Source organism: Primulina huaijiensis, chromosome 13 (genome assembly GCF_012295235.1).
Source record: "Primulina huaijiensis isolate GDHJ02 chromosome 13, ASM1229523v2, whole genome shotgun sequence".
NCBI lineage: Eukaryota > Viridiplantae > Streptophyta > Magnoliopsida > Lamiales > Gesneriaceae > Primulina > Primulina huaijiensis.
The window spans coordinates 13,362,338-13,382,958 of NC_133318.1; the positions used below are offsets into that span (position 1 = coordinate 13,362,338).

Sequence of the window (20,621 nt, forward strand, 5' to 3'; positions counted from 1 at the left end):
ACATCAATTGGTAAGTGTTTGATCATTTGATGCTCGAAAGAACTATATCTACGCAACAATTGAATATGATATAACCTATCTTTTCACCAAGTTATAACCTACATCAACTTTTTGAAAAAGCAGTGTACAAGATCGAAATGTAAGGACGTAACGATTTAAAGTGACGTTTGTAATATGGGGAATATCATATATTGTTTTTTTTCTTGTATATGATTTTCTTACTCAGTTTTTAATAACAAGATTTTTAATGAGATTGTTCACAAGCTGCATGGATGTCTTATTCTTTTTCATTCACCGGTTTTTTGTCCCATTATGTTTTTACTAATAAGTTTTTAACCATACGCATTCATCGTCAGAAGCATATCCAACGAGAATGATATATTATTGTACTCTTATTTTCTTTAGATCGAGTATTTTCTCCCATAAATTTTACTAAGATTTTAACTAGACAAGACTTGAGTCTTTATAAAGTTTCCAATAAACCAAACCATTTTATCAAATGGAAATAATCATGAAAATGATAGTGTTATGATACTATTTTAAACGTAGATCTTAATTATAAATTATAAATTATAAATTAAAAATAAGGTTCATGTTGTGAAAAAGTAAAAATTTATGGTAAAAAGTAAAAATCTCAAACTCTCAAAATTATCACACTACACACTTTATAATATTTTTCTCTCAACTCAATTGTGATTTTCTTCACAAATGAGAGATCTATTTATAGAAAATCTTTACAAATAATCCAAAAATAAAATCATCATTACCTACATCATCACACACTAATTTTCAATATTTACAACTCTTATTTTCAACATTCAAATATTCAACATTCAAATATTCAACATACACATTTTAAATATTAATTTTCAACACTCCCCCTTGTAATGATGATCATGATACGATGATGTCTTCATTACGTGTTTTTGTACTGCCTCATTAAAAACCTTACTAGGAAAAACCCATTGGGATAAAAACCATAGTAAGGGAAAAAGAGTGCAGTCACGTAAACTCCCCCTCATGTTGATACGAACAATTCTTCACAAATTTCGTAGATTGCGCATCCCAATATTATATATGTGCTTTCTGAATATTGTCGTAGGAAGTGCCTTTGTGAAGAGATCTGATGAGTTTTCACTTGATTGAATGTGACGAACATCAATACATTTATTCTTCTCAAGCTCTTTGGTGAATGCGAAGAACTTAGGAGGAATATGTTTAGTTCTGTCGCTTTTTATGTATCCTTCTTTCATTTGAGCAACACATGCAGCATTATCTTCATATAGTATCACAGGCTTCTCGTCGAATGATAATCCGCATGAGATTTGGATATGTTGGGTCATTGATTTTAACCACACACATTCACGGCTTGCTTCATGTAGTGCAATAATCTCNTGCTAATAAATTTACAGCAAAAGATATATCGGGCCTTGTACAATTTGTAATATACATAAGGGCACCGATAGCACTTATATATGGTACGTCTGGACCAAGAATATCTTCATCATCTTCACATGGACGGAATGGATCCTTTTCTATGTTTAATGATCTAACAACCATTGGAGTACTTAAAGGATTTGATTTATCCATATTAAAACGTTTAAGGATCTTTTCTGTATAATTTTTCTGGTGAACAAATATTCCACATTTTTTTTGTTCAATTTGTAAACCCAGACAATACTTGGTTTTTCCAAGATCCTTCATTTCAAATTCTTCCTTCAAGTATGACACAACTTCATGAATTTCATTATTTGTTCCAATGATGTTTAAATGATCAACATATACAGCAATAATTACGCATCCGCATGTTATTTTCTTAATGAAAACACAAGGGCATATTGAATTATTTACATATCCCTTTTTCATCAAATGATCACTTAGCCGATTATACCACATTCGGCCAGATTGCTTTAAACCATATAATGATCTTTGTAATTTCACAGAATAACATTTTCTGGGTTTTGAACTTTGTGCTTCAGGCATCTTAAATCCTTCAGGGATTTTCATATATATATTACTATCAAGTGATCCATATAAGTAAGCTGTAACAACATCTATAAGACGCATTTCTAAATTTTCAGATACTACCAAGCTAATCAAATACCGAAACGTAATTGCATCCATCACGGGAGAATACGTTTCTTCATAATCAATTCCAGGCCTTTGAGAAAAACCTTGTGCAACAAGTCGAGCTTTATATCTTACTATTTCATTTTTCTCATTTCGCTTTCGAATAAAAACCCATTTGTATCCAACAGGTTTTACACCTTCAGGTGTAAGGACTATAGGTCCAAAAACATTACGTTTATTTAGCGAATCCAATTCAACCTGGATGGCATCTTTCCATTTTATCCAATCCTGCCGATTTTTACATTCACCAAAAGATTTTGGTTCATGATCTTCATTATCATTTATGATGTCGATTGCCACATTATAAGAAAATATATCATCAATTTCTTCTATATCTTTTCGGTTCCATATTTTTCCAGTATTAATATAATTGATAGAGATTTCATGATTCTCGTCAGTTTGTGGTTCTGACAAAACATTTTCATCATCATGTGTTTCTTCAGGAACATCATTCTCTATTTTGTGATCATTATGTGTTTCTTCAGGAACATCATTCTCTATTTTGTGATCATTGTGTTTCTCTATGAATTTTCTTTTTCGAGGATTTTTATCCTTGGAACCAACTGGCCTTCCACGCTTCAGGCGTTTAATGACATCATGACTATCTTCAATTTGTTTCTTCGGAATTTCAATTCGAGCAGGGGCATTTGCAGCATGTATATATGATTTAGTTACCCCTTTTGTGTCTGCAAATGCATCTGGTATTTGATTTGCTATTCTTTGCAAGTGCACAATTTGCTGTACATCTTTTTCACATTGTTTTGTTCTTGGATCCAGATGTAACAATGATGATACATACCATGTAATTTCTTTTTCGGTATGTTTCTGTTCTCCCCCTAACATTGGGAAGATTTCCTCATTAAAATGACAATCAGCAAAACGTGCTGTGAACACGTCGCCTGTCTGTGGTTCAAGATATCGAATGATCGATGGACTATCATAACCAATATAAATTCCAATCTTTCTTTGAGGTCCCATTTTCTTTCGTTGAGGTGGTGCAATAGGCACATACACCATACATCCAAAAATTCTCAGATGAGAAATGTCTGGTTCTTTACCAAATGCAAGCTGCAATGGGGAGTATTTATGATATGCACTTGGTCTGATGCGAATTAATGAAGCAGCATGTAAAATTGCATGTCCCCATATAGAAATAGGGAGCTTTGTTTTCATAATCATTGGTCTAGCAATCATTTGCAGACGTTTAATCAATGATTCAGCCAATCCATTTTGAGTATGTACATGAGCAACAGGATGCTCAACAATGATTCCCATANCTATCAACATAAACATATTCATATTCATATCCATATCTATATTCGTATCCATATTCATATTCATGTTCGTGTATGTTGAATTCAGATCGTGATTGTGACTCGTATTCTTAATCTTAATGGGCGATGGATCCATCTAAAGAAACCACAGTACTGGGCGGCGGGGGACACCAGCAACACTCTCACCGGTCAACTGGGCCCTGGCCAACGTATTAACATATTCGTATTCGTATCACGTATTCGTATTCATATCCGTATCCAAGGAAACACGATCGTCGGCTCCCACTAGGATCATAACCCTCACGATATTTCCAACATGTAGTAGTCACAATCCCTTCACGTCCTTCAACATGTCGTATTTCCATCACTTAACAAAAATATGCATATAATATCGTTTTTCTTTTAAACCAAGCATGCAACATATCTTTTAAATGTCAATGTTAAATCATAAAAATCCATAAACATTTAAAAATCAACGTTTTAACATATAAAAATCATTAAAAGCCATAAACGTTTTAAAATCAACATTTTAACATAATAAACATTTAAAATAACCTTTTGACATTTAAATCATAAACCTTTAAAATAACCATTTTAACATATAAGAATCCTTAACATTTAAAATAGACATATTAACATATAAAAATTCATAAACATCCATAATCATTGAAAATAATCATATTAGCATATAAAACAGCATTCAGGACACTGCCATGACGATTACTAATTTCTAGGTGTGAAAAGACCGTTTTACCCCTAGACGTAAAATTTCACGTTTTTGACATTTTCTTAATTCCATTGACTCTAACATGTCCCAAATAATTATTTAAGCTTACATGAATTTTNAGCATTCAGGACACTGCCATGACGATTACTAATTTCTAGGTGTGAAAAGACCGTTTTACCCCTACACGTAAAATTTAACGTTTTTGATATTTTCTTAATTCTATTGACTCTAACATGTCCCAAATAATTATTTAAGCTTACATGAATTTTCCCATATTTTTATTTAGCCTAAAACGAGGACTTTTAAATTAATCTTTAAATGTGACGTATTAATGCGTTTTAATCCTGAATTAAACCAAAACTTAATATAAAATTCCCAAATTAAAAACTTAGACTTATAATAATTATTCAAGCTTAAATCTAATTTTTCATAATTTTATAAAGCTTAAAACTATGTGTTTCAATTAATTCGTTAATTAGCGTTTCGTGCGGCGATTAAATCTCGAATAAATTCAAAACTCATTATTTTGATCCCAAATTTTAAACATAGAATTTTTATTATTTATTCTACCCTTTCAAGTCATGAGCCACACCCGTGGACCCATAGATTCATTTTTAGCCTTTTAATTTTCGTTTTTGACACACTAATGAACCTACCGAGCCATCTCCCGATTTACTCGAGCCACGCCCGGGCCACCTTGAGCCAAAACCTAGCCAACCCACCTAGGGACCCTACTGACCAAGCCCAGCCCGTAAAACAAGCCCTGGCCCGACCAAAAACTTGCTGGAACTCGCCCTAAAATTCTGCATGTGTGTGTTTGTAGTGTCCTTGTTGCATTGGGACTCCTAGCCGCCTAGGACTCTACCAGCCCTTAACCACTGACCACCCACCTATCCCTAACCATCCCTGGACCAAGCCCAGACCCAGCCCAGCCACCAGAACCCACGCACGCAGCACTGAAACGTGACAGCAGCATCACGCGCAGCACTTGCTGCCATGCATATCTCACGTCTTCTTGAACCAGCAGCCAACCAAGCCGCCACAGCCCCTGCCCAGGCCCTTAAGCACCCTACTAAGACCCTAAAGAGTTGACCTAACCCAGCCCAGAGCCCCCAGGCCGAGCTCCTTAACCCTGCACCTGCTGAACACCTGCGCAGCCCCTTAATTCCTCTCGGGTGGGAGTCCTTCTTGGATAGGACTCCTCCCAGCCCACTTGTCTTGAGTCCTAGCATGGCTAGGACTCTTCCCTTGACTCACACATGACCCTATCCCAGCCTGGTCCAGCCCCAGCCAAGCCAAGCCACAAGCACCCATCAACCGAGCCCTCAAGACACACATATTCGTAAATGGGTTTCCAGCTTCTGTTAATATTTGTGCAGCTTATTGTGCTTGTTTCTAGGCCCTTAAAATTGTATAAAACAACCCTTAATCCATACTCTAATCATGGCAGCCCCTTAGACAATACAAATACATGATTTGGGTAAACAAAAACTCAAGTTTAGAACCCATGTGCATGCAATTTCGAAAATAATTATCATGGCCCTTGATTTGTCATTCAAAACATGCAATAAATCATAATATGGTGTGATGATGTTTGAAGGAAAGACTAGGCATGCCTTTGCGTATTTAACGCACGAAAACTTGTTGACGATTGCGAAGAACGGACGAGAACCGTGGCTATAAACTCCCTTAGCTTTCACCGAAGGTTTCTTCTCAAAATTTATGTGTGTGCCGTGTGTTTTCTCAAGTGTTTGGAAGAGTTTTGATGGCACAAAATACTGAAAGTGGCGTGAGAGAGTTGTGGTTTGGGGAGGGTTTTTCATATATTTTATAGTTAATTAATTACTAATTAGGCTTTAGGCCTATTAAGCCAACAATTAGGCCCATTAGTCTTAATTAATATTTAATTAAAATATAAAAAATTGTTTTGGTAAAAATATGTTTGTGAGTCTAATAGTCGGGTTGCTAAAAAGTTCGTATTTTTGTTGAAAATCCAACACCGATAAAAATCACGCTCCGACGTATAAAATCACCTCAAAACCCCTTATTTTCAAAAATAAGAAAAAGCATCACCCATATTTTAAATAATTAAAAACAATTATTTTATAAAAATATTTTACATTTTTTCAGCCCTCGGTCTCCGTTCCTCGATCGCAACTCGAAAAACCTTTAAAAATATATTTTAATGCAACCGTGTAGAAAAATATATTTTAAACATGTAAATATGCACAACATAATTAATTTATGCAACTAAAACATTTAATTAAAATACAAAGAATTTAATAACTCAATGCATGTAGTTCGCGTGAACCTTTAAATTTTCGGGGCGTTACAGTTGAGGTGGTGCAATAGGCACATACACCATATATCCAAAAATTCTCAGATGAGAAATGTCTGGTTCTTTACCAAATGCAAGCTGCAATGGGGAGTATTTATGATATGCACTTGGTCTGATCCGAATTAATGCAGCGGCATGTAAAATTGCATGTCCCATATAGAAATAGGGAGCTTTGTTTTCATAATCATTGGTCTAGCAATCATTTGCAGACGTTTAATCAATGATTCAGCCAATCCATTCTGTGTATGTACATGAGCAACAGGATGCTCAACAATGATTCCCATAGACATACAATAATCATTGAAAGTCTGGGAAGTAAATTCACCAGCATTATCAAGTCTAATTTTCTTGATTGTATAATCGAGAAATTGATTCCTCAATTTTATTATTTGAGCAAGTAATCTTGCAAATGCAACATTTCGAGTTGACAATAAACATACATGTGACCATCTGCTGGAGGCATCAATCAATACCATAAAGTATCTGAATGGTCCACATGGTGGATGGATTGGTCCACAAATATCACCCTGAATACGTTCAAGAAACATTGGTGATTCAGTTTGGATTTTGGCTGGTGATGGTCTTATAATAAGTTTTCCAAGAGAACATGCTTTACATTGAAACTTATTATTCTGAAAGATCTTCTGGTCTTTCAATGGATGACCATGTGTATTTTCTATAATTCTTCGCATCATTGTTGAACCAGGATGTCCTAATCGATCATGCCAATTGGTTAATATTGAAGAATTATCAATTACCATGTTTGATTCAATGGGACGTATATGTGTATAATGCAATCCAGTAGGGAGCATTGGTAGTTTTTCAATCACATATTTCTTTCCTGATTTATATGTGGTAAGACACATATATTTCTCATTCCCTTCATTCATTGTTTGAGTATCATACCCATGGGAATATATATCATTAAAACTCAACAAATTTCTTTTCGATTGTGGTGAATATAAAGCATCATTGATCAAAAATTTTGTACCATTAGGTAACAAAAATTGTGCTTTACCACATCCTTTAATCAAGTCTACAGGACCTGATATTGTATTCACCATTGTTTTTGTTGGTTTTAGTTCCAAGAAATATCTTTTATCTCGGAGGATAGTGTGCGTTGTACCACTATCAGGTATGCAAACTTCAGCTTGGTTCATAGCATTTTCCATATTTGAACTTCAAAAAAAATGTGCAATGAAATAAAATTACTGACAATACATTTATAAAAATAAAATACAATGCAATACATATTTAAAAATTTAACACACGATAAAATATTATCATACAAGTATATGGAAAAATAAAATTTTTTTACATATCTATTCCATCAGCAAATTGGTCATTGTCTGAGAAATCAATCAGAAAATCTCCAGCATCGAAATGAGTTGAATTATTCAAATGTTCATTGTGTTCAGTAAAATTGGTCTCCTTTTCTTTCCCCTTTAATGATTCTTTATAAAGTTTATAAAGGTGCTCAGGGGCTCGACAAATACGGGACAAATGTCCTGGAGTACCACATCTGAAACAAGAAATTTCAAATCTTTTTGAGTGATTCTCATTAACACTCATATTCTCATGATGCCTTTTCGGTGGATGGTTTGGGACGCTCTTTTGAGTTGAGTTATAGAAATAACTATCTCGATTATTTTCAAAACCACCGCCACGACCACGACCACTTCCACGTCCACGTCCACGACCACGACCTCGATTTTGTCCTCGACCAAAATCTTGTTTATAACTATGATTTTGGTTTCCAGGTTTACATTCATTTTTGTTTACGACATTTACTTCAGGAAATGCCGTTGAACCAGTGGGTCGTGCTTGATGATTTCTCATTAACAGCTCATTATTCTTTTCCGCCACGAGAAGACAGGCGATGAGTTCAGAATATCTCGCAAATCCACGCACTCTATATTGTTGTTGTAGAGTTATATTTGATGCGTGAAACGTGGAAAATGTTTTTTCAAGCATTTTTGATTCTGTAACCTCATGTCCACAAAATTTTAGCTGCGAGATTATTCGATACATCGCTGAATTGTAATCACTGACTTTCTTAAAATCTTGGAATCTCAACGTATTCCATTCATCCCGGGCGGTCGGAAGTATAACTTCCCTTATATGTTCGAATCTTTCTTTTAATCCCTTCCACAAAACCATGTGATCTTTTTCAATCAGATATTCACATTTTAATCCGTCGTCGAGATGTCGACGCAAAAATATCATGGCTCTTGTCTTTTCTTGTGATGTGCATATGCCATTTTCTTTTATGGTCTCATTTAGACCTAATGACTCAAGATGCATTTCTACATCGAGAGTCCATGGCATATAATTTTTCCCCGTAATATCAAGAGCAATGAATTCGAGCTTTGCCAAGTTTGACATGGTGGTACTAAAAAAAATTACGATGCATTTTATTAGTTAATGAATATTACAATACAAAGTAATGGATAAACAACAAATACAAGCATTCGTAAAAATAAAGAAAACACATGAGGAGGATATTCTCCGATAAGTACAAGATTCGTGAGTATTATAACCAAAATAATTAAAAATAACTTTGTGAAAGCCATCTTCTTTTTTCTTCAAAAATTTGATGAAGAATAATTTTAGAGAAGAAGAGAAAGTTGGAGTGATTGAATATGTTTGTGAGATCATATTTATAGGGCAAAAACTAGCCGTTTTGTTACCGTTTATGACCGTTGGTGTACAAGAAAATAAATGTATGTATTTGTATAATTTTATGGTAATAATATGGTGTATATAATATTAGTAATGTTTTAAATAATTATGTATATCATATCACAATATTATAATAAGGTGTCATAAGATATTTTTTTTAAAAAACCTTATAGACTTTTATACTTGTCGTATCCCTTACCGGGAGTTTGGGATGTCGTCTTAACATCTTCCCAGGATTTATAACAAGTTTTTGAAAAATTTATTTTATTATAACATTATATTATATATTAAGTATATACACAATAAATAAATAAACAGTAAAATAAATATTATTACTTTTGTTATCTTTTTCTTCCGTTTTGGAGCTTGGAAAAATATGGAGGACTTTTAGAGCTTCGTGCTGATAACGTGTTGTGAAAAAGTAAAAATTTACGGTAAAAAGTAAAAATCTCAAACTCTCAAAATTATCACAGTACACACTTTATAATATTTTTCTCTCAACTCAATTGTGATTTTCTTCACAAATGAGAGATCTATTTATAGAAAATCTTACAAATAATACAAAAATAAAATCATCATTACCTACACCATCACGCACTAATTTTCAATATTTACAACTCTTATTTTCAACATTCAAATATTCAACATACACATTTTAAATATTAATTTTCAATAGTTCATATCTAAATTCACTCTTCTCCATTTTTATCTTGCTTGTTAAATTTATAACACTAAATTTCTCATTTTAAATAAATTAATAAAATAAAAAAGGTAAAACTAGTAGCATAGTTATCTTGCTAAAGACTAGAGTAGTGCTGACACAAAAAACCCAATGACTACATCTCTTTTCTCAACTGTCCCTCCAAATCTCTCTTTTTTCAGGTGATATCCCCATTTATTGTTCTGAATTCCAAGGGATATATCTTTTCTTGTTCTGAGTTTGTTTTTTTTTTCTTGGTTGACAAGGGATAATACTGAAAAAATTCCAGTTTCAACCCAAAAAAAACATTGGAAAGTAAGAAGGGTAACGGCATGCTGTGTTGATTCTTCGAGACCATTTTCGAAACTTGGAATGTGGAGGCGGGATTTATTGTTTACGGGGTTCTCTTCTTCACTTTCTCTAGTTTTCCCAACCTTGGGTAAATATAGGCCACGCATTATCTTATTTGTTTTGATTTCGACATGGATCTAAAAATGAATATTTCTGACTGGTACTGCCAATTTTTGATTTTTTTTGACAGCACCAATTTGTAATATTTTATTTTCAACTAGACTATTATTTGCTTTATAAGTTCTCTAAGCTGTTGAATGATATAGTTGAGAAGGAGCTTAAGGTTTCTGTATGTTTTGGGAAAATGTTATGGGGGAAGTCTTGAGAAATGCTTTTTAATGATAAAAAAAATAAAGATACTTATTTGGTGTTTTTTTATGAGGAGACGGTCTGTGGTATGTGTCAACCCAAGTAAAATTTTATTTCATAATAATCACTAAATGATGGTTGAATTGATAAATGTGTGGATGATGATTAGGAGTGTCATACTTTGATATTTAAGGTATGCTAAATTTAGTTTAAATATTTCAAAATGCTATATTTTTCATAAAAGAGACTGAAAAGGGGTTGATACTAATTGAGCTACGTTCAACCCTATTGAATATTGAAATGCACGTGTTATTGAAAAAGGAATCATTATTCATATATTTGTGGTTATCATTAATTAGGCAAGGCCAATTGTGGTGCAACTGTGAAAATAAGGTGAAGTGTTCTGACTGAGGACAGTTCTGGATTGGATATAACAAAATTCAATACTAGATTTATATAAGATATGCAGTGCGTAAGTGTCTTAGATCAAGTCACCAAAATTTTATGCATTTGAATATTGCAATGTATGAGAGGCCACTTTAAAATATGGATGGCCAAAGGCTCGAGATCCCGTTAAGTTCTTAAAAATTTTAGACACTAGCCACCTTGATACTGCTGAATGTTTTTCCTGTTTAAATGTCAATCAAGAGATGAAGTTATCATGTTAATTCAGATTTTTTTTATGATCGTTTTGTTTTGTTCTTGGGAGAAGTTGAAGAGATCAAGGGCTGTTATATAACAATATAAGGATTGAATTCAGATTGTCCTCCAATGTCCATGAGGGGCTTGATAAATTGGGTGTTGATGAGTTTGCATGGATGTTGAACTGCCTAGCCTACTTTGCAGGGTCTTGCAGCGAGGAAGACTTGAAAATGGATGTGATGGTTGATGAATTAAATGCCTACTCATACTCATATCCAACAGAATTACCTTCTTCTAAGTTTGTCTTCAAGTGGTGAGCACTTCTTGAATTTGTTTATGCATTGTTATTCAGCTTTTATCACGCCCTTTTAAGTCATCCAGGATTTCTGTGAAGAATGCTATGAAATATTTGTTTATGTTTTTGGGAAATACTTTCATTGCCCAGAAATATAAGCATACCTATGTTATTTTTAAATACTTTCCCAAACATGCATTTTTATTGGCTTCCACATTCTCCTTCAATTTTATTATTTTTCAATTAATGTTTCATTATATAGAAAAAAATTATAATTATATCAGTATATTAAATTCTAACATGGTGCATTATTCTTTCAATTTTTAAAATATTTACATTATATTTGAAAATTTAAGTTATCCAATATATTCATGATACAAGATATTTAGAGGTTGCTTCCAAAACTGAACAACACCACATTCCCTGGAAATATGTTTCTGAGAAATATTGAAATATATCAAAACATGCCATTTACTTCTTAAAACAACAATACTACTACATTCCCTTCTCTTGACTAAGCGTTGGTGATGAACCTTGTGAGTTGAATTGGGAGGCTTGATTCTTATGTGTTTGATCTCCCAATCTCAGGCTGCATCCTTAGCACTGCCAATTAATTTCATCTCGTATAGGTGGATCTTAGACATAGCTAATGAAAATTGGTGAATGTAAGACATGCTTAGTTGTTAAAATATTCATTAAGTGGGACATTATATATTTTTGTCTAAAACCTGAAAGCACTTCTGTACATCTGCCTTTTGCATACTGCTCCCCCTGTTTGCTTGGTTCATGCCTCGTGAGGCAGAGTGCATGAAAAATATGATCTATGAAATGATAATATGGTGTAGAATTTAAGGTCAGGATGGTAATGAATAAATGAGATGCATCAAACTTTATTAAGGTTCTTGCACAGTTTGTGCAACTTGATTTCATTCTTCATATTCAATTTGTTATTGGTTATCCTAACAATATTCAAGGAACAATTTTTCTGCATGTTGTCGTGAACAAACTCCAGCTACATAACTTTTTTCAATGCCTGCTTGTGAAATGAAAAATTGAGCTTGGAAAATGGTTGTTCAGACCTTCCATTTTTTGTTGACTTAGAGATTGATCAATTTCTTATGGAAATGACCTCTTATGGAGATGACCCCAAGCCACCCATTCCTGAATAAAACAATTAATTTCCTCAATATCTTACTTGCGCTTTCCATTTCTTCCAACACAAAACCTTTTATTTGTGACAAAGATGAATAAGAGTACAAGAAAACTTTTCAAAACTTGGATGCTCTGGTGATACATCGATTTACCTTTTCTTTGAATGGGATATGAATGACCGAAAAACCTACTATAACCTAATCTAGTTAGCTTGTATCACTAATTGTAGGAACCTCACTCTTTTCATCTATTTGAAGGGTTGAATCGAGAAAACCGGAGCGTTATTCATCAGCTGCGCCATTGTCCCGTAAGTTAGTAAGCTCTATCATAGTTTTTGTGCAAATTCTGTGAGTAAAAGTGTCAATATGTTGCTTATCCATTCTACCTATATTCCTTGAATGCTTTGGTCCGTGATGTAGATGGCTGATCAAGATGAAGTGGCTTTAGTATTTTCAGAGTGAAACAAGATTTTGACAATACATGCATCTAACTTACTCACTCATGTCTTGGTCTATTACACAGCTGATGCACGGCTCCGCATTGTTTCTGAGAGAGTAGATTTCATCGATAACCTCATAATTTCTGTTTCGGTAATTTGGTCCGCCGGTCTTATTTTTCAGTTTGACATGTCTTTGCAGGTTTTCCGATAAGAATTTTTTTTATGCTCTTTGGTTCAGATAGGTCCCCCCAATTCACTGTTCTTGAGATCCAAGGACAAAAGTACGTGGAGTCCTAAAGATGTTGCTGAATCCGTTTTAGCTGACAAGTCTGCTCTGGTATTTTGACTCTCTTGTCTACCACAAGCAATATACTTTTTGGTCATCTGATCACTAAATAATCACTCCAGATTCTGATTTATTGTCAAGTTTGCTAGCTACAAAGGAGGATTCAGGGAATGTGTAACTTTATCAGAGATATACTTCTATATATTTATTAATCTTGTTTTTAAAACACCAACTACATTTGATCTGTCTCTATGAGGCTTCGCCTCTCATGCCTGCTGCTCTCTTTGAAATTTTGTTTAACGAATCTGTATGATTTCAATTTTAATTTTGTTTCGCCACTTTTGATCAATTCCAAATGACTTTTAAATAGATAGCCATTTTCTCCCCTAAAATTCTTTGAATTGCATCCTATTGTTACGAACAGCGTGTAACCTCTAGTCAGCGAATGGATGAAAGTTCAGTTCTTGATGCACATTCTTCTATAGTAAGTATAATTTTTATTCTCTAATCTATTTGTCTCAACTAGTAACAGCACTAATCTTGGCGCTATAATTTGACATTTTCTTGTATCAAGCTTATCATGTTTTTTTTCTCTCAGATTGATGGTGAATCTTATTGGTATTACGAATACCTGGTTCGAAAATCACCAACCAAATCTGTAAGTTGGCCCCCATTCATTCACCACTGAAGAATATTGGCTTTTGTATANACCAAATCTTTACAGACATTTTGTTGCTTCGACAGCTGCACGTGATGGTAAGATACATTATTATATTCTGGTATTAATTTGCACGCATCTGCATGTGTTGCATGCTTCTACAAATTGTTTGTTATTATTTTTTAAGTTAAGTTAATTTTTATATATAACTATGAATAATTATATTGAAAATATTTGTAATTATTTTGTTATAATTTGTAATTATTATTTGGATAATGAAAATTAATGATGCATTATATTAAAAAATTATTTAATTTTATAAATTGTGATTATTATTTGGATTATGCGCGATTTTTTTTAAAAAAAAATGAAATTAATGATGCAATTACATTAAAAAATTATGTATGTTCTATAAATATTGTGAATTTTTGCATGAAAATTAGCAATTATATTAAATATAAATATAATTTATTTTGTGGATAATGAATAGTTTGGTAATTTGAAAATTAGTTTGTTTAGAGGGATATGGGTAGTATTGTCATTTTTAAAATGTTATTCACACATAGAGACCAAAGTAGTTAATATTTGGGGTAATTCTTTATAAAATATTACATATATATACACTATACAAGTACATTAAATTTTAATGTGAAGTAAAATTTTATTTTTTATAGAGTATATTGTGTTGGTGTAATTTTTTCTCCATCTACATTTTTGTATGTATAAAATATAAATATATATGTTGTGTATGTGTTGGGTGTCACGGTAAAGTGTAAAGAAGAATGATACAGTTTGAGAGAATGAAGAATATCTTATTTTCCATTATACGAGAATGAATATATGTAACTGCAAGAACAATTAACTAGAGAAAGTGAGTGATTCTATACCATTAATCAAAGTATAATAAATGTTAGTGAAAGATTCTCTCCTACTAATTAACCTGTAATTATGTAGAATATTTAAAGCTAAATATTACATTATACACAGTTTATCAACAGCTAATGCTTTCCTTAATATACCCCCTCAAGATGGTGTCTCTTGGGAGGACACCAATCTTGACTCGAAGTTTCTTGAGACGGTGTCGAGATAATGCTTTAGTGAGTCCATCCGCCAGTTGATCATCGGAAGAGACATGGGAAACTCGAATCGTGCTGCTTTGTACTTTTTCTCGAACAAAATGAAAGTCAATAGCAATATGTTTCATCCGAGAATGGAAGACTGGATTTTCACATAAGTATGTAGCACCAATATTATCACAATAAACTGCCGGAGTGGTGGAAATATGAACTCCTAATTCATGTAATATCGACTGAAGCCAAGTGATTTCAGCAGTGACAGAGGCTACAACAAGTGATTTCTTGAGTTGACAGACGAATGTTGTTCTTGTAAATGAAGCTTGGAGGTTGAACCATGTAGACATCTTTAGTTAAGTATCCATGAAGAAAAGCATTATTGACATCCATTTGCTTGACAGACCACCCTTTAGAGAGGGCAAGACTAATTACAAGGCGAACTGTGGTTGGGTTGATGACTGGACTAAATTTCTCTTGATAGTCAATGCCCGGTAGTTGGCGAGAGCCCTTGGCAACAAGCCTAGCCTTAAAGTGATTGATGAAACCATCAGGGTGGCATTTAATGCGAAATACCCATTTACAGCCAATCAAGTTTTGTGAAGATTTTGGAGGAACAAGACTCCAAGTGCCATTACTTAAGTGAGCATTAAACTCGTCGGACATGGCTGCCCGCCATTCATAATGTTTCTTGGCTTGGGAGACAGAAGTGGATTCAATATATGGTGAGGAATTTGTGATAGTCAAGCTAAGTTTGGTGATAGGTTTGTGTATGTGGTTTTTGGCTTGTGTTCGCATTGGATGAATATTTTGAGATGATGAGTGATTTGCTGGTTGGGGTGAAGGAATGGAGGATGTTGATAAAGATAATTCATACGATGACATACTATGGAGTTCGCGAAGGGAATGCTGAGTAGGGTTGGCCACATGATCGCCAAAGTCTACCCCAATGGAGATATGTTTGGGATTGGAAGGAGAAACTCTAGAATGTTGGTGTTGACTCGGAGAAGTAGCAGGAATTTGGGAAATTATAGTAGCTGATGGTGGAGTAGGCAAAGGAATAACTTCATGTAATGAACTTTGTTGAGGGAAGAAGAAATCAGGAGGTGATGAAGATTGAGGAGGTGAGAAAGTATTATGCGAGGAAGATTGGAGTGTAGATATAGTTTTCGACGTCCACTCTTGGAAAATGGTATCAAGCGGACGGGGAATAGTTAGTGATTAATTCAAAAAGGGAAAATTGTCTCAACAAATGTGACATGGCGCGATANATGAGTAACCAAGAAATACGCAAGGGTGAGAACGAGGTTCAAGCTTGTGAGATCCGTATGGCCGAAGCCATGGATAAGAGAGACAACCTAATGATCAAGTTTTTCTTGCACTAAAAGTCTCCAGTAAAAATTATTTAAAAGTTCAAGCTCAAAATGATCGCAAATGCATGATTCAAGGTATAGTATAGTGTATAAAGTACGGATATCCTTCAACCGAGACTGTATCACTCGCATATTATTTTCAATTATATATTCTTTAGCAAATGATAATTGAGATGAGTGTTAACTACTAGAATTTAATTGACTAATTGGCTCAAAGGCTAAATAAGCAATGTAAAATGAATATTTAAAATTAAACAGAAAGTGAATTTGTTAGGAATCTCGGTTCACCTACCCCTAATTATTTTCAATTATTAATCTATACTAATGTTCATTACCTTTGACAAAGTTTCCTAAATAATTAACACACTTTCTCAAGCTATTTTAAACTAATTCGATACGATATCAACGGTGAATTGCATGCACGATCTATGGAATCTCTTAGCTTTCGACCTATTGGATTATGACTATCACCATGTATTCAATTTTATATGTCTATGCAAATTGTAAATCCACGGATTATATTATTCGTTCCTATTGCAACTTATTCTCTTGAACTCACTTACAATATAAAATATTATCAAAGTTAGCTAGTCTTCAATAATTCGAGGAAAAACAATAATATAATCAAGAATAAAACACAAGTCGGTGATTAAATAAATTCAAACAACCGTTCAGGGTAAGATCCCCTTAAATCCCAACCAAAGACATTATCTAACAGAAACGATTTATGTGATAAACGGCAGTGGAAAAGTATGTGGCCAAGAAAGTGGCATGTGCCCATGACGAAGTAATGTGAGACCTGTCTCGATAATGTGTCGTTGACGGCGCTCAGAAAATTCATTATGCTCGGGTGTGTGGATGGGTGGTAAGATGAGAAATACCATTGGTGGCAAGCAAAGATTTGAGTGAACCACTATTATCTGTGTAAAGTGTGATGATGATTTGTTTAAATATTTTTCCACAAGAGCTTTAAAAGGAGTAAAAATGTTGAATACACCAGATTTGTGCTTAAGGTGATAAAGCCAAATATAATCAGTGTAATTATCCACGAAAATGACATAATAATTATACTAATTGTACGAAACAATTGAGGAGGTCCACACATCAGAGTATACTAATTCTAGAGGACGAGAACTTGAAAGAGATGAAATTGAAAATGGTAATTTATGTGTTTTATTGCAATACAAGAATTACAAGTGAAGTTGGACTCTAAAGAAGATGACACATACAACCATTGATTGAAAATTAAATGACGCAAAATACTGGAAGAGGGATGACCAAGGCGATAATGCCACTGGTTGGCGGAAGTGTTTATTGACGAAAAGGTAATGACGGGTTTCGTATTTGGTGATACATGCTGCCACGTATAAACACCATCTTTAGTCGCTCCTTTCAATAGAGTTGCCCGCGTAATATAAAATGAGGATGGTAAGAGTTCAATTGAAACATGATTATAAGAACAAAATTGTGAAACAAATATGAGGTTCTTTTTCATAGGAACACAAAAACATTATCTAACAGAAACGATTTAGAAGAAGAAGATAGTGTTGTTGAGCTGCTATGAGTGATAGGTAAGCCTTTGCCATCTCCGATATGTATATTCTCAGTTACAGGGTAGTCAGAGTGAAGAGACAGATTTTGTAGATCGGATGTGACATGGTGTGATGCACCGGAGTTGAGTAACCATTCTGTTTCAGAAGGAGCAGGAGGGCCGGCTGGATAGGCTTGAGGAGTGATAAAATGTGCTTGGTGTATGGGAGAATTGTTTGTATTTTTGCTGGGCTGAGGCATGGGAGACCGAGTCATGTTTTTAAACATAGGGCAACGCTTTGCGGAGTGACCTTGTTCCCTACATAACTGAGACTTTCCAAAATATGGACGACTATGAGAAAAAGGTTGAGATGGATATGGGGATATATTGGCAGGAAATTGAGGACGATGGTTTTTTTATATTTGTTGGTGTGTACTGTGCGGTTTGGTGGTGGTGGCTATTGTGGTGGAAAATGAGATGATTTTTGTGTGGGATGGTTGAGGCATGTGAGAGATGTTAATTTTCTTTCGTGCTTCATACTTGAGGTGGACTTCAAAGTTAATGAGTTTTTCATGCAATTCTTCAAATGTAACAGGGCTTTCACGAACTTGTACGGCTGAACGCAGATCTTTGTATTCTTCATCAAGACCGCTTAAGATTTTCAACACAAGATCATCATTATCGATACAATGATTGAGCATGGCAAGTTCATCGGCAATAACTTTAACATGTTACATGTAGTCGGTTATTGATTGTGTCCCTTTTGTGCGAGAATTCAAAGGTTTTCTTTTAATTGTGTAACTCGACCTCGAGAGGGTGACATATATATTTTCCATGCTTTCTTGATGTACGAGCAGATGAAATAAAAAGAACAAGATTTGGAGTGATAGAACTGGCTATAGCTCTGAGTATTAGTTGGTCTTGTCGGATCCAAATAGTGAAATTTGGATTTGAAGTGACAGCATCAATGATGTTGATTATTTGTGGGGGGCAAGGTTTAGATCCATCAATGAAATCCCACAAGGTCATAGCCTATGAGAATTGCATGGAATTGAAATCGCCATGATGAGTAATTGGTGAATGTGAGTTTGACAAAGATTTGAATGTTGGCATTGATGGAAATGATGGATGAGGGACTATCAAGATAATCGATAATTATGGGTTGACTTTGACTGGAGGATGTGGCTGAAGAATTATTTTGAGGTGGCAGAAGGTTGGGTTTCGGCCATTTGGAAAAGAGCGAAACTCGTTTGAGTATTTTTTTATTCTCTGATACCATATAAATGGTAAAGAAGAATGATACAGGTTGAGAGAATGAAGAATATCTTTCTTTCTATTATACGAGACAATGAATATATATAACTATAAGAACAATTAACTAGAGAAAGTGAGTGATTCTCTCCCATTAATGAAGCCATAATAAATGTGAGTGAATGATTCTCTCCGACTAACTAACCTGTAATAATGTAGAATATTTACAACTAAATATTACATTATATACAGTTTATCCACAACTAATATTTTTCTTAATATTCACACACCATTATGAGCATTTCCAACGTTTAAATTTTCCCTCATTGTTTTGAAATGTTAATTCTTGAAGAAGGGAATAAAAAGATGTTTAATGTGGTGCTTCTATAAATGGATTTTTCCTGAGTTCTGTTCTATCGCAGGTTATTTGTACTCTCTGAATGCTTCAACTCTAAGCAAGCAATGGGACAAAGTGAGTGTGGTTTTACTTTGGACAAAATTCATTGTGCTCATGTTCCTATTATAGATTCCTTGATATGGGAAGCAATCTAAGATATTAGGGACACGAAAGCTGCACAAATCTGAATGCTTGTTTTGGTTATGCAGATGGGGCCTTTCCTGGTGAAAACCGTGGCGTCTTTCCGTCTTCTCCCTCCCACAGAAAACTATGTTCCTCCTTATAAGGACCCCTGGAGATTTTGGTGATGGATCTTTTGCTTAACCTACTTGAATTTGTTGTTTTTTTCTTAGGAATGTATTTGTTAGCGATACTATATCTGTCATGCCCATTTCATTATTATTATTATTGACAAGTCATAGGAGGGAGTCTCTGGATTTAGACATTTAGTTTTTTATATTTATATTATAATTTCAGCATCTACGTCGAATTGGAATCAAAACTGTTTGAATTATTGCTATATCATTTCAGTTACAGCTCAAATCAACTTAATCAAACTTACTTTTTAAATCATAAACCGGCTGTAGGAAATAGCAGTATTGCTCATAACATCGTCAAACTATGGCAAAATATAAAGAATTTTGTTTCTCAAATTTAATACCAAAAAGTTTGAATGAACTCATATACATGAAAAACTTAAATCATACAAACAAAATTATGTTCTTCAAAATTCCAAGAAGTTGATTAGGACACCGACTGAACATGACAACTGATTTGCCAATTAAGCTTGGAAGACGACACTTGCTGTGTCAAACTTCCCGAAACTATAATTTAAAAGTGTGAACCAAATAATGCATCAAATCAAATAGCTCTAATATAATTGTTTTAGCATTAAATTCCCCTCATAAATTGTTTAAACATGCGACTTCTACCATAATTTATTTTCGGAAGGGGATGATGAAGTAAGCAAAACTTATTCTAGTTTCCTTAACTACTAGCAATCACTGACGGTGATG

General features: G+C 34.0%; 1 protein-coding gene across 1 annotated transcript; it reads left to right on the forward strand.

The window, feature by feature from the left end:
* The first annotated feature begins 9,913 nt into the window (after positions 1-9,913).
* On the forward strand, positions 9,914-20,130 carry LOC140991896 (psbP domain-containing protein 5, chloroplastic). The gene is made up of 11 exons (XM_073462061.1): positions 9,914-10,033; positions 10,118-10,290; positions 11,358-11,466; positions 12,858-12,907; positions 13,123-13,190; positions 13,278-13,376; positions 13,750-13,809; positions 13,924-13,999; positions 14,037-14,081; positions 19,631-19,680; positions 19,815-20,130. Exons 1-11 carry the CDS (start codon positions 9,984-9,986, stop codon positions 19,911-19,913), a joined length of 879 nt encoding a protein of 292 aa, XP_073318162.1. The 5' UTR covers positions 9,914-9,983; the 3' UTR covers positions 19,914-20,130.
* The last annotated feature ends 491 nt before the right edge of the window (positions 20,131-20,621 follow it).